The 15,623-nt window shown below is 36.5% G+C and overlaps 1 protein-coding gene across 7 annotated transcripts in view; it reads left to right on the top strand.

Moving 5' to 3' along the window:
• Positions 1 to 15,623, top strand: part of Rab28 (RAB28, member RAS oncogene family) — an 83,221-nt gene that overhangs the window by 66,322 nt on the left and 1,276 nt on the right. For 5 of the 7 annotated variants that reach the window (NR_132325.1, NM_001310590.1, NM_027295.3 and 2 more), the window contains 2 exons: positions 5,963 to 6,066; positions 8,622 to 8,699. Coding sequence is in view for 6 of the 7 variants with exons in the window: in NM_001310590.1 (NP_001297519.1) it covers positions 5,963 to 6,066; positions 8,622 to 8,699 (182 nt within the window). In the remaining variant the exon portion in view is untranslated. Of the gene's footprint in view, positions 1 to 5,962; positions 6,067 to 8,621; positions 8,700 to 14,790; positions 14,886 to 15,623 lie in introns of those variants that run through there. The other 2 variants (XM_017320585.2, NM_001310589.1) reach the window with 1 other exon arrangement.

The raw sequence follows: 15,623 nt of genomic DNA, 5'->3' as shown, positions 1-15,623 counted from the left end.
TTTTTGCTATCCTAGGTTTTTTGTTATTCCAGATGAATTTGCAAATTGCCCTTTCTAACTCAGTGAAGAATTGAGTTGGAATTTGATGGGGATTGCATTGAATCTGTAGATTGCTTTTGGCAAACTATCCATTTTCACTATATTGATCCTGCCAATCCATGAACATGGGATATCTTTCCATCTTCTGAGATCTTCTTTGATTTCATTCTTCAGAGACTTGAAGTTCTTATCATACAGATCTTTCACCTCTTTAGTTAGAGTCACACCAAGGTATTTTATATTATTTTTAAGTATTGTGAAAGGTGTTGTTTCCCTAATTTCTTTCTCATCATGTTTATTCTTTGTGTAGAGAAAGGCCACTGATTTGTTTGAGTTAATTTTATATCCAACTACTGCACTGAAGCTGTTTATCAGATTTAGGAGTTCTCTGGTGGAATTTTTAGGGTCACTTATATATACTATCATATCATCTGCAAATAGTGATATTTTGACTTCTTCCTTTCCAATTTTTATCACCTTGACCTCCTTTTGTTGTCTAATTGCTCTGGCTAGGACTTCAAGTACTCTATTGGATAGGTAGGGACAAAATGGGCAGCCCTGTCTAGTCCCTGATTTTAGTGGGATTGCTTCCAGCTTCTCTCCATTTAGTTTGATGTTGGCTACTGGTTTGCTGTAGTTTGCTTTTATTATGTTTAGGTATGGGCCTTGAATTTCTGATTTTTTCCAAGACTTTTATCATGAATGGGTGTTGGATTTTCTCAAATGCTTTCTCTGCATCTAACTAGATGATCATGTGTTTTTTGTCTTTGACTTTGTTTATATAGTGGATTACATTGATGGATTTCCATATATTAAACCATCCTTGCATCCCTGGGATGAAGTCTACTTGGTCATGATGGATGATCATTTTGATGTGTTCTTGGATTCTGTGTGCGAGGATTTTATTGAATATTTTTGCATCGATATTCATAAGGGGAATTGGTCTGAAGTTCTCTATCTTTATTAGGTCATTATGTGGTTTAGGTATTAGAGTAGTTGTGGCTTCATAGAATGAATTGGGTAGAGTACCTTCTGTTTCTATTTTGTGGAATAGTTTGAGAAGAACTGGAATTAGGTCTTCTTTGAAGGTCTGAAAGAATTCTGCCCTAAACCCATCTGGTCCTGGGCTTTTTTTGGTTGGGAAACTTTTAATAACTGCTTCTATTTCTTTAGGAGATATAGGACTGTTTAGGCCATTAATCTGATCCTGATTTAACTTTGGTACATGGTGTCTGTCTAGAAATTTCCCCATTTCATTCAGGTTTTCCAGTTTTGTTGTGTATAGCCTTTTGTAGAAAGATCTGATGGTTTTTTGGATTTCCTCAGGATCTGTCGTTATGTCTCCCTTTTCATTTCTGATTTTGTTATTTAGGATGCTGTCCCTGTGCCCTCTAGTGAGTCTGGCTAAGGGTTTATCTATCTTGTTGATTTTCTCAAAGAACCAGTTCCTGGTTTAGTTGATCCTTTGAATAGTTCTTTCTGTTCCCGCTTGGTTGGTTTCAGCCCTGAGTTTGATTATTTCCTGCTTTCTACTCCTCTTGGGTGAATTTTCTTCATTTTGTTCTAGAGCTTTTAGGTGTGCTGTCAAGCTGCTAGTGTATGCTTTCTCTAGTTTCTTTTTGGAGGCACTCAAAGCTATGAGTTTTCCTCTTAGGAATGCTTTCATCGTGTCCCATAAGTTTGGGTATGTTGTGGCTTCATTTTCATTAAACTCTAAAAAGTCTTTAATTTCTTTCTTTATTTCTTCCTTGATCAAGGTATCATTGAGGAGAGTGTTGTTCAGTTTACACGTGAATGTTGGTTTTCTATTACTTATGCTGTTATTGAAGATCAGCCTTAGTCCATGGTGATCTGATAGGATGCATAGGATAATCTGAATATTTTTGTATCTGTTGAGGCCTGTTTTGTGACCAGTTATATGGTCCATTTTGGAGAAGGTACCATGAGGTGCTGAGAAGAAGTTATATCCTTTTGTTTTAGGATAAAATGTTCTGTAGATATCTGTTAAATCCATTTGTTTCATAACTTCTGTTAGTTTCACTGTGTCTCTGTTTAGTTTGTTTCCAGGATCTGTCCATTGGTGAGAGTGGGGTGTTGAAGTCTCCCACTATTATTGTGTGAGGTGCAATGTGTGCTTTGAGCTTTACTAAAGTTTCTTTAATTAATGTGGCTGCCCTTGCATTTGGAGCATAGATATTTAAACTTGAGAGTTCATCTTGGTAGATTTTACCTCTGATGAGTATGAAGTGACCCTCCTTGTCTTTTTTGATAACTTTGGTTTTGAAGTCAATTTTATTTGATATTAGAATGGCTACTCCAGCTTGTTTCTTTGGACTATTTGCTTGGAAAATTGTTTTCCAGCCTTTCACTCTGAGGTAGTGTGTGTCTTTATCACTGAGGTGGGTTTCCTGCAAGCAGAAAAATGTTGGATCCTGTTTGTGTAGCCAGTTTGTTAGTCTATGTCTTTTTATTGGCGAATTGAGTCCATTGGTGTTAAGAGAAATCAAAGAACAATATTGTTTCCTGTCATTTTTGTTGTTAAAGTTGGGAATCTGTTCTTATGACTGTCTTCTTTTAGTTTTGTTGAAGGATTGCTTTCTGGCTTTTTCTAGGGTGTAATTTCCATCTTTGTGTTGGTGGTTTCCCTTTATTATCCTTTGAAGGGTTGGATTCGAGGAAAGATTTTGTGTGAATTTGGTTTTGTCATGGAATACTTTGGTTTCTCCATCTATGATAATTGAGAGTTTTGCTGGATATAATAGCCTGCGCTGGCATTTGTGTTCTCTTCGTGTCTGTATAACATCTGTCCAGGCTCTTCTGGCTTTCATAGTCTCTGGTGAAAAGTCTGGTGTAATTCTGATAGGCCTTCCTTTATATGTTACTTGACCTTTCTCCCTTACTGCTTTTAATATTCTATCTTTATTTAGTGCATTTGTTGTTCTGATTATTATGTGTTGGAAGGAATTTCTTTTCTGGTCCAGTCTATTTGGAGTTCTGTAGGCTTCATGTATGTTCATGGGCATCTCTTTCTTTAGGTATGGGAAGTTTTCTTCTATAATTTTGTTGAAGATATATGCTGACCCTTTTAGTTGAAAATCTTCATTCTCATCTACTCCTATTATCGGTAGCTTTGTTCTTCTCATTGTGTCCTGGATTTCCTTCATGTTTTGAGTTAGGATCTTTTTGCATTTTGCATTTTCTTTGATTGTTGTGTCCATGTTCTCTATGGAATCTTCTGCACCTGAGATTTTCTCTTCCATCTCTTGTATTCTGTCGCTGATGCTCAAATGTATGGTTGCTGATTTCTTTCCTAGGGTTTCTATCTCCAGAGTTGTCTCCCATTGGGTTTTTTTTTTTTTAATTGTTTCTACTTCCATTTTTAGATCCTGTATTGTTTTGTTCAATTCCATCACCTGTTTGTTAGTGTTTTCCTGTAACTCTAAGGGTTTTTTGTGTTTCCTCTTTAAAGGCTTCTAGCTGTTTACCTGTGTTTTCCTTTATTTCCCTCTTAAAGTTCTTCATCATCATGAGAAGTAACTTTAGATCCATGTCTTCTTTTTCTGGTGTGATGGTGTATCCAGGACTTCGTAAGTTGGAAGAGTTTGGTTCTGATGATGCCAAGTAACCTTGGTTTCTTTTCCTTCTATTCTTATGCTTGCCTCCTGCCATCTGATTATCTCAAGTGCTTGCTGCCCTCAATATATCTGATTGGGGCCTGTCCTTCCTATAGTCTCAGTTGATTCAGGACTCCTCAGAGTCCAGCTTTATCTGTGATCCTTTGATTGTGGGCTCCTGTGAACCTGAGATTCTGGGTGTGCCAGAGTTTTTGGCAGTCAAGCTTCCTCTGAGACCCTGTAATACTGGTGTGACCCACCTCCTGTTATCCTGGGATCCTGTTGTCCTAAGATCCTGGGCGTATTACAGTGCCTGGAAGTGGTGTCTCCTTTGAGGACTGTGGAGCTGTTTGGTCAGTGATCCTAAGATCGTGTGGAGAGTCCTCTGGGGACTGTGGGGGTGTCCGCTGATTCCGCGCCCAAGGTGACCCGGTGCTGGTGCCAACTGGAAGGTACTTGTGCCATTGGTCAGGCTTGTGTTCTCCTTCCCTTCTGCTGTCTGAGTTCCCATGCTATCGGATTGGAACAGATGCTGTGTTCCACTCACTAGTGATCCTAAGATCTCGTAGAGAGTCTTCTAGGAACCGTGGGGGTGTCCGCGGACTCCACACCCTAGGTCACCAGGTGCTGGCGCCTACCGGAAGGGCTAGAATTATATTTTTGTCCTAGTCAAAGTAGACAAACAATTCTCTGTGTTAAGAACATACATCACTTTTTTTTCTTTAGTTCTCCACAGAGAATTTTCCTTGTTTTCAACATTGAAAGAGAATAAAGCAAATACCAAAGCTGGCCTGCTTGAACTATCTCTACTTTAGTCTACATAAAACCTAACATGCTGTATAACTAGTTCTAATAGCTCATGTGATTGCTAGTCTTGATTTATCTTGATGGCATCTAGAATTACCTAGGAAACAAGTCTCTGAAGATGCCTACAGGGGTTTATTTACATTAAGCTGATTGACGTGCTCACTGTGGAATGAGCATCTTTCCATGGGCTGGAGTCTCAGACTGAATGAAAGAGAAAGCAAAGTGAGGTTCATTCCTATAAACATGAGTACTGTTTTTACAACATTGTCCTCTTCCATCTCCCCTCAGCACTCCCTCTTACCTCAAATTCATGGGTTCTTATTCTTTGTTACATATATATTCATATAAAGTTATAAACACAACTTGCTGAGTTCATTTAGTGTTTCCTCTAGGCATAGGTTGTTTTTTTTTTTTTTTTTTTTTTTTTGGTTCAGCCAGGAAGAAATAAAAAGAAAAGAAAACGAAAAAATCATCTTCCTCTTTTCCAAGGTCAGCAGTGTAAATGGGCTGCAAGATTCAGTTGTTGGTTCAGAACTCTCTTAGAGAAACTTTAGCCTTCAAACTAAAAACGTAATCAGTATTTTCAGTGAAGCCTTTTATGAAATGAGAAGGCATTTTCAGGTGATAGTCAATTGCTAGACATGCAGGCTTCTAAGTTTTTACAAGTTGGCTAGATAACTTACTCAAGAAATCGGTTTACTTTTTTTATTATTATTTTTTATACCCTCCCCCATTGATTTACATTTTAAAAAAAGTTTTCCCTGCTGACTCAAAGAGCTTAATTACATTTTAAGTCATGTGACTCTATTTGTTGTACCACTTGATATCATTAAATAAACCTTTAGAGGGTTATACTGTTGTGCACAGAAACCTTTCAGTAAAGGATTTCATCTGAAAAAATAGTGTGCTATTAGTATAGATATGAATTCTATTCTGTGCTTTCAAGCCCAGGAAATATATCTTGCTTACTATCCTCAAAGGTGATACAGTTTGGAAAGCAGCTGCGTCTTTGTGAAAGTAAACTGTAGTATGAATTAAGTTAATGTCACTATAGAATATGAGAGATTTCAGAATTGTTATAATTATTAAATTATCTTGTAAGTAATTAAACTATTTCCAGCCAGATATACTTGTATTCGTATGTCCTATGTTCAGTTAGTAACTGTGCTTAAATGTGGTTCATTGAGCAAATGTGTTTTAACCTTGTCATGGTGTGTGAATTTATATAGGTGATAATGTAGTATAGTAAAACATATTTTTGAGCACCTACTTGCCAGTCCTTGTTGACTATCTAGTTCTGGCTAATATTGAAAGAATGATGTATTAAATAGGTATATTCATTGTTTACAGCTTATAAATGTGGAAACTGAAGCACAAAGAAGTTAAAAAAATCACCTAGTATTATACAGTGGGAAATGATATTGTAAAGTTAAGTTTTAAATATGTTAAATATACTTTTTTGATTCTAATATTGAGTTTGTTTTCTCTTTAACATTTTCTAGTTGACTTGGAGCATATGCGAACAGTAAAAGCTGATAAGCACTTACGATTTTGCCAGGAAAATGGTTTTAGTAGCCACTTTGTTTCAGCCAAGACAGGAGACTCTGTAAGTAAAGCAATGGAGTTTGTTGTAAGTGATGCTTTACCTTCCTGATGTGCCTGGGAAGTGCGTGCGTGCATTTCTCCCTCCCTTCCTCCCTCCCTCCCTCCCTCCCTCCCTCCCTCCCTTCCTTCCCTCCTCCTCCTCTTCTTTCCTTTTTAAAATTACTTTTATGTTTTTACAGTCCAGTTGTTAACTCTCTCCCTGTCTGCCCTCCTACATACAGTTCCTCACCCATTCCTCCTCCACCCTGTCTCCAAGAGGATGTCTCCCCTACCCCCAGGAAATATACTTCCACTTCTTAACAAGGAACACAGTGATGCTTTCGGAGGGAAGACATAAATAGAACATATGAGAATGCTTATTTTGGTTAGTTAATTTTATAGTAGATTTAACAGAATTATAAAATACCCAAGTCACCTATAATTCTGGTCTTTAGGGATACCCACTCAGCCCCTCAGAGGATTCTCCTGTGTTCTCTCACTGAAGGCCTCACTGTGCTGCTTACTTTGTGTCAGGTGTGTCAGTCTGATTGTCTCTGTTGCATAGCTGTATCTTCTAGAGCTCCTGTCATAGGGCTCACTCTGCATAGAGGTTGAGTGGTAGCCCAAGTAATGATATTTTAACCAAAACAAATGTTCATTAGACACTAAGATCATAGCCTAGTGGTTTTATATTGTGTTTCTTTTATTTAATGTTTTATCTATAAAAATTTCCCATGTCATTTAATGTTATAAAATAAATTTAATCATTTATTAAATGTTCAAAAATGTAATTAATTATTCACATGTAGGACATCTTGGACATGTAGGTTTTTTTCTAAATTTCAAATTTGAGTTTTATTATGAAATTTTAGTAACTTTTCTCTTTCTTTTTTAATTTAATTTTTTATTAGATATTTTCTTTATGCTTTATTTTCTTTAGATACATTCTTTGACTGGAGATTGAAACATGTTACCAGATGTTCACCAGAAAGACTAAATTAACAAATTCTTTTTCTAGTATTGTAAGATTGCTATTGCACAGGCCCTTGTAAGACTAAGGATTTAATTGTTTTTAAACCTTTGCCCCAGTCGTCCCTTTGTCCCTGTCTAGTTTTTTGTTCATTCATTTGTTTGTTTTTTTGAGACAGGGATTTTCTATGTAGCTCAGACTGTCTTGGGATTTGCTCTGTTGATCAGGCTGGACTTGAACTCAGAGATCCACCTGTCTCTACCTCCCAAGTGTTGCCATTAAAGACATGAATTACCATGCCTGTCTGCTGTCCAGTGTTTTCTTAAACTTTGGTTTTTTTGTTTGTTTGTTTGTTTGTTTTTTCCTTTCATTTGGTATTAGGGCTAGGGCCTTGATTATGACTGATAATTGTTTGTCTTTATTTATGTGTATGTGCTTGGTTGTGTGAATTCTTTTTTGTGCTCCACATGAATGCAGGACCCCATGGAGGCTAGAAGAGGGCATGCGATCCTCTGGAACTGGTGTTAGAGGTGGTTGTAAGCCACCGTGTGGGTGCTGGGAAATAACTCTTGCGTCTTCTGGAGGAGCAGTAAGCACTCTTAACTTCTGAGCCCTCTCTAGTCCCCTAGAAATAATTAAGTCAGGAAACTTGCGACTTGTATTTAGTAAGTGATCCTAAGATGAATTGGGCTAGAAACCTGGTAGGACAGTTATAGAGCAAGTTATACAGCAGAAATGGTTTGGACTGAAGCTCCAGAGATTATAGAGGACCTAGCAAAAGCCAACTACATATTCAAGGATGTTTATAAAAAGGTTCATAATGTATAGCTGTAATGGACTCTATCACTCCTTTACCCTGAACAGATAAAATACAGTAAATAGTACCAAGTTGTTTTACTCGGGGAATAATGGAGAGTTTCGACATTGATAAGAGAACCAAAAGTGTTAAAGGTTTGGAAAGCAAGACCTGTTAAAACAGACTAAAGCCAGCTCAGGAGAGCAGGGTAGAACTGATAGTCCAGAGGTGTAAAGTGTATGTGAACTTATTTTCATTTTCTTAAGGAATTGTGGGAGTTTATTATACTATTGGATGTGCTCGTGTGTTCTTTACATTTATCATTGAAATTGTTATGTTAAATCCTTTCAAATGGGGCTGGAGAGATAAATCAGCTGTTCAGAACACTTGAGGCTCTTGCAGAGGACCTTAGTTTGGTTCCCAACATCCACACGGTGGCTTACAACCATCTGTAAACTCCATTTCTAGGGGATCTGACACCCTCTACCTCCACAGATACCAGTACACATGTGCTGTACATAAATGCATGTAGGCAGAAAACTCAAATACATAAAATAAAAATAAATCATTAAAAATCTTTAAAAATGGTTTTGTTAATAAATGCATGTTTAGACTAATTCATTGAATTGCTTGGATTTTCAAATTGTGGTTTAATTCTTTAAAAATGATTTCATTTTATGTGGTGACATATTTGACAACTGGAGCCATTTTTGGAATACTTGGTGTTTATGCTTCTTTAAAAAGTTCAGTATACTTGAGGTAACTGAAGCATGTCTGTTTTAAATCATTTAAACTTATTTTTGTTATGTAGGTCTTCCTGTGTTTTCAGAAAGTTGCAGCAGAAATCCTGGGAATCAAATTAAACAAAGCAGAAATAGAACAGTCACAGGTGATTATCTTAAAATTTATATTTCAAAAGTAACAAATTTCTTGTGACAAATTTTTATTCATCAGTTTTCCCCCAATTATTCTATGTATGTGTTACCCAAAACCTTGGAAACAGATTACATGTATAAATGAGTGTTTATTGCAGAAGATGAAAAATGTCTTTTTACAAATTAATGATAGTCTTACAGTTTTGTCCCTTTTGGTGAAAAACAATGAATAAAAATTTATCAGTTCTTAGTTAATGGATTAAGGTTCAGAGAATCCTGTTATGTGTTTTCTTTTGTTTTTGTTTTTTTTTTCTTTAGAGAACCTGTATAGCCTCTGGTGGCTTCCCCTACCTTCACCTCCAAAGTGTGGGTGGGGTTATAGGTCCTGCTTGTACTTCATGCTTCTTTAGGGTTATCTGTTCTTCTTTAAAAGATATGCAATTTTGTTACTTTAATAACATAAGTTACTGAAGATTTCTGTGCTCTTTCACTATTTCTAGTAAGTAAGTAAGTAAGTAAGTAATAATCAAATATCAGCAGTTCAGAGCTTAAAACTGTCATTATAGTTGCTCTGTAAGTCACACAGTTTATAGAATGAAAACCTTGAGCAAGAGCAATAGGGTTAGAAGCAACAAGCTAATATTTTTCCTAAGTACTTTGTCAACCTTGCCTTGCAACTGAAAATAATTATCTTTTCACATCTTTCAATATTTACTTGATTATTTTATAAATTACTTCTGTGATGTACTTTTATTACTGTTGAATGTTTTGAAGCAGTTAGAACTAGCTCCCTTTTCTCTATAACTCCTCTTTTACTTTTTATCATATATGTATATGTGTATATATATGTATATATACACATACATACATATATATTGCAAGATACTTTGTATATAAATAATATGCATATGAAAGAAAGTGTACTACTTACCTTTGTGATTCTGGCTTATTTCTCTTACCACATTCATCTCCAGTACTGTTTGCTTTCCTGAAAAAGGCACAGTCCTCCTTTTCTGTGGCTGAACTGAGCTACACAGTATGTATGATCCCATCTCTATGCGTTCACTCATTGCTTGATACCTAGGCTGCTCCCAAGCTTTGCCCGTTGTGAAGCGTTCTTCTGTAAACATGGGTGTGCAGGTATCTGTGCGGTGTCCTGACTTAGGTTCCTTTGCATGTAAAGAGTGATATAACTGGGTCGTATAGGAGGTTCAGTTTCAGTTATTGGATTGATTCTCATAGTGGCTTCTCTAGTTTCCATTCCCACCATAGTTTACAGAGGTACATTCACATCCTTGCCAGAATGACTTTCTTTTAACCAAGAGCCATTCTGACTGGGATGGGAAGGAATTCCAGTGTAGTTTTGTTGTTTTCCTGATAGTTAAGATGTTGAAAATGTTTTCATGTACTTCCTGATCATGTGTACTTCTGTATAGACCTCTGTATATCTAATTCCATGGGATGAGTGTTATGAATAGTGCTGCAGTAAACATGGATGTGCAAGGATCTTTATGATATGTTACCTTAGGAACTAAAGAAAAGCTGGCTATGGTAGGTCTTATTTAATTCTCTAATGAAAAGATTCCCTATATGATTTTCACACTGTTGGGCATAACTACTATCTTATATTTAAACCAACAGTGCATGGGTTTACAGCCCCCCACCCATGCTTACCAGCATTCACTGTCTTTTATTTTCTTAATGGTAGCCATATTGACTGTGTTGAGATGATAGAACCTTTTTTCTTTTTTTCTTGTTTATTTGTTTGTTTGTTTCTAAGTCAGGATTTCTTTGTGTAGCCCTGACTGTCCTGGACTGGCTCTGTAGACTAGTCTGGCTTTGAACTCACAAAGATCCCCGTTCCTCTGCCTTCTAAAGGCATGTGCCACTACCAACCAGTGAGATAGAATCTTTTTTTTTTTTTTTTTTTGGTTTTTTGAGGAGATAGAATCTTCATATAGTTTCGATTTGCATTTGATGACTAAGGATGTTGACCATATTTTTCATGTTAATTTTACTTTTTACTAATAAATTTTACCTATTTATTGATTAGATTGTTTGGCTGGTGTTTCTTGCTTTTATTTGTTTATTTTTTTAGTATATTGTAGATAAAAATTCCCTAGTAGATGTATAGCTAGCTGGAAAAGCTTTGCTCCCATTCTGTGAATGCTAACTTCCCTTAGGTGTTTCATTTACCATGTGTAAGCTGTTTGATATTCTTGCTGTCATTTCCGGAGTCCTTTGCAGAAAGTCCTTGCCTCTGTCTGCATCTTGAAGTGTCTTCTCTCTTTTTCACTTACGTTTTTAAAGATCCACATTAAGGTCTTTGATCCATTTTGAATTGATTTTTGTGGAGGATATCTTATATAGGATAGGATACAGTTTCATTCTTTTACTTGTGGTTATTCAGTTCCCCCATCATCATTTGATGAATAGGCCATATTTTACTGCAGCTGCTGCTTCTTCTTCTTCTTCTTTTTAAAAAATTTTTTTATTATTATTTTTTAATTAGGTATTTTCCTCGTTTACATTTCCAATGCTATCCCAAAAGTCCCCCATACCCACCCCCCCAATCCCCTACCCACCCACTCCCCCTTTTTGGTCCTGGTGTTCCCCTGTACTGGGGCATATAAAGTTTGCAAGTCCAAAGGGCCTCTTTCCAGTGATGGCCGACTAGGCCATCTTTTGATACATATGCAGCTAGAGATAAGAGCTCCGGGGTACTGCTTAGTTCATATTGTTGCCCTGGCTGTCCTGAAACTCACTCTGTAGACCAGGCTGGCCTCGAACTCAGAAATCCGCCTGCCTCTGCCTCCCGAGTGCTGGGATAAAAGGCGTGCGCTACCATGCCTGGCTATAGGCCATATTTTAATTCATTCATCTGAAGGTGAATTTAAGGTACTACAATTTCCTCCCTTGTGTTTGTCAGAATTTTATGTGTGATGGACGTTTCATTATCACATCTTATAGAAAGGTGAGTTCGTACCTTTCTCAGTTCACTAATCAGTTTCACAGTCAATATTTCTCAATGGAAACCATTTAAAAATTCATTCCAGAAACTCCAGATGAAAACAACAACCATAACACTAATATATATATGTGTATATATGTGTGTGTGTGTGTATATATATATATGTATATATATATACAAATAAACACAATATATCATATCTATGTATATATACATAGATATCTATGTACATATATATATATATATATATACATGTATACATACATATTCAGATTGTGTATTTAACAAGTTTTTTGTCCTGCTGATGCCTTTAAGTATGTCTTCATATTATTTTATGAAGAAGTGTCAGAGTCACCAGCCATGGGCAGCTTGATGCTGTAGTAATTTGGTTTGTGTCATAAATATTTATAATGAGATTTCTGTTTTTATTCTATGTACAGAGTACTTAAACTCAATTATTTTAGTTCTAACCTAGATTGCTTCCATTTGGGAGTCTAATAAAATCAATTGAGTTATCAGCATGTTTTGTAAGTTTTGCAAGAAAAAAAATGGGAGAAAGAAGATTTTTTAATACAGCAAGCCTTTTTGGGGACTACATAATGCCAAGGGACCACCGTGCAATCTAAGCACAAAGAGGAATATGCTTCACCATAGAGCAGACAGATACTTCAATATCCATACAGAAAGCATTTCAGCTTTGGAATTTAGATTATAGTTTCATTTGCATTGTTTACGCTCCCTCTCCATCCTTACCAACCACTCCCCTTCCCCTGAGCAGATTTCCCTCTGTCACAATGTAGAAATGGGGCTATTGTTTCTAGTTTCTCAGATTGTTCAGAGAAGTTAAATTTCCCTGAGCCATTTCTTGCATGTCCAGCATTCAGTTCTTCACTCATGCAGCAGGCAGTCTGTGAAGAAAGCATACGTTCTTGTGCTTTTTTTCCTTCAGTCTGAGACCTTTGCCATGTAGACCTAGGGTCTCAATACAAGATATAAGTCTTATTTTTACACATTAGTTAATAAACCGTTAACTAATTTATGTGGTTTGATTTAGACATATAGTAGTTTCTTTAAAACAAAAATCCCTGTAATGTCTGAGATGTATAGGCATGCTAAAATGTATATTCTTTATTATCTGAAATAAGACCCTGCAAATAGTATGATGCTCTAAATTTTTGTTGAGGGTTCAACTATACAGATAGCACAAGCCCACAATCTTAAGGAGATCTTAGGGAGTTCAGAGTTGTCTTTTCCAAATATTGCTCTTCTGAAGCCATTCTAAGTGCTGCTCACATTCCTTGAGGAAGGCATCTCTCATGTTTGTCGTACCGCAACCCTCACACACTAAACGGTGATGACCTGTATTTTCCCAAATATCCTTTGTTTTTTAAATTCATTTTTAAAATTTAATATATGTTTTCAAATACTTTAAAACTTCTGGGTGTAGTGGTGGACACTTATAATCCCACACACCAGAGGTGGAGGCTCTCTGATCTCTGTGCATTTGAGGCCAACCTAGTCTATATAGCAAGTTCCAGACCTGCTTGGGCTACATAGTGAGATTGGATCTCAATTAAAAAACAGTGAAATTAAATCACAGTTAACAATCAAGCAAGCAAGTAAACAAACATAGAGACCTCAGGTACAATCTAAGTAGCTTCAGGTTTGAAAACATGGCACATAGCTTATGTTCAGCAGTCAAGACCCCAAGGAAAAATTTGCCTTGTGAATTATTCATTAATTTGACAAAATGAGTGATGAGAGCTGGTCATTTACCTAAGTTAGTACTTTGACCCCAGTGTCTTACACACAGCTCAGTAACCTGGCTATGTTTATAAATAGTGCTTAAAACCATGCTTTGCTTGATGAATGACTTAGGTTTTTCACACCGCTATTATGGCGGTGAAAATCCCTTCTCTTCATTGTAACCTGTAGTTGGGTATGAAACAGTTATGTTGAGGGAGTTAAATTATGGCTTACCTTTTATTGATGTGCCCTGCTTCTGTTTCATCTGTCAGTTAGTAATGCTTCTGTTGATGGTACCAAGCCAAGTGTCTGGTAAGTGAAGAATCTTGTCCAGAATTAATACTACGCTCACTAGAGAACCTAGGCCGAATCCAACTGACCTCCCACATTTATACACTACAGGGTCCTGCTCATTCACTCTCAGTGTTTATCAAGCCTTTATTAAGAAATGTCTTCACAGGCAGTTAGTCATGTTGAGGTGTTTTCGTTTTAGTAAATGAATATATGCTGTTAGGAAAGGGGAGCTTCTGAGATCAGGCCTGTGCGGTCATGCAGAGAGCACTCCTCACCTCAGATCCAAATATGCAAAGGAGCTTGTTACTTCTCTCTCCATGGTCATCCCCAAGGAGAGAACAACTAATGTATAGTACTGTGCTTTTGTTTATTTAGCAAAATTCTTGAAAGCAAAAAGCTATTGTGCCTTAATATTATATTTCATTATCCTTTTTACATGACTCATACTTGTATTTGGAGTGATTTGTACATGAAATTTGGCAATATGGAGGTTGTGGTTAGGAGGACGGGAAGTGATCAGCAGAGGAAGCCCTGGGGAAGTAAAAATTACAAATATGAAAGCTGTAAATTGCATGTATGCGTTACCTCTGATGCTGAAACAACAGCCTTTCATCCTCCATGTGTCCCCACAGCATCCCACTCACTAGCAAAATACCTAACTTGTGTGACAACTGCTTCTATTCTTTGCCCAGTAGCTTTATAGTAACATAGGAATAAATTTTTCAGGTGGTTTAGTCATGCACGCCTAGTACAGAGTGACTGACATAGTAGATCATCAGCAATGTTTGCCAAAGGAATGAGCAAATGCCTCCATAGTCCTCTGCAATGCAGAGAAGTTAAAGTCATCTATTTCAGTGGCTGGACAGAGTTATGAAGAACAATGTGTACTGGGTTTCTCTTACTTTTCCTTCCTTTTATATGTGAACATTCTGCTGATTCTTTTGTGACATGTTTGAATTCATGTGTTAATTTCCTTTTTCTGCTTTGGTGTTTCCTTCTACTGTTAGTCGTTAAACATGCTTTTGATTTTGTCTTTCTCTTTCTCTCTTTTTTTCTTTCTCCTTCATCTTGTTTATGTTGTACGGAATTGACAGCGTATTGTCAGGGCAGAAATAGTCAAGTACCCGGAAGAAGATAACCAACACCCCAGCTCTGCTCAGAGTAGAGTCTGTTCAGTACAGTAGTGCAGGTACTTATGGGTGAATTATTGCCATTTGGGGAGGGGATGAGGGCTAGTTATATTATCTTGTTCTTCCTTATGAAGGAAAATTATTAATTAAAATGACATGTCTTGGTTTAGAACTTTGAAAAATTGGTCTTTTACCATGAAAATTATAAATTAAACAAGAAATTGAAAACAAATACCATTTTAGTTACTTTCAATTATGTTTATCTTTATGGGTGTTTATTACACATGTAGTGCAGAGGATTGAAGCAGTTATTTCATTAGTAATTACTTACCATTCTCCCCCCAACCCTCAGAAATAGATGGTAATTGAATGGTTATTTAAAATGACTTTAAAGAAAGTCTTGAATTGCCCTTCTCTCTTGATCTGTGTACATAGACTTAGTAAAAGCTAAAACTAAAAGAGGGATTGTTTTCATTTCAATTTTTACTTGGAGATGAAGTATTAGACATTTTGATAAATTCATTGTTTTATACTGAGCATAAGATGGAAAGAAGTGTGAAGGTAGCTTTTGGTTTAAGTTGATTTATAGGCATGGATATGAAGTGACTTTTAAATTCCTCATTATGTCATGTTTTATTACAGTCATTATGCTTAACCCATAGTGAACTAAGAGTTTTGAGAGGAATGTTTTGAAAACTGGAAACATTTTTAACAGTGGAGTTTCTCAGGACTTTTCTGTTTTCTATGTGAATCCTTTAAGACACACCTCTTTTTCTAATTCACAAAGTTATGGCCAA

The sequence above is a fragment of the Mus musculus genome, chromosome 5, assembly GCF_000001635.26.
Source record: "Mus musculus strain C57BL/6J chromosome 5, GRCm38.p6 C57BL/6J".
NCBI classification, from domain to species: Eukaryota; Metazoa; Chordata; class Mammalia; order Rodentia; family Muridae; genus Mus; species Mus musculus.
The sequence above is the reverse complement of the archived record's forward strand: the minus strand, read 5'-3'. Positions and strand labels throughout refer to the sequence as shown.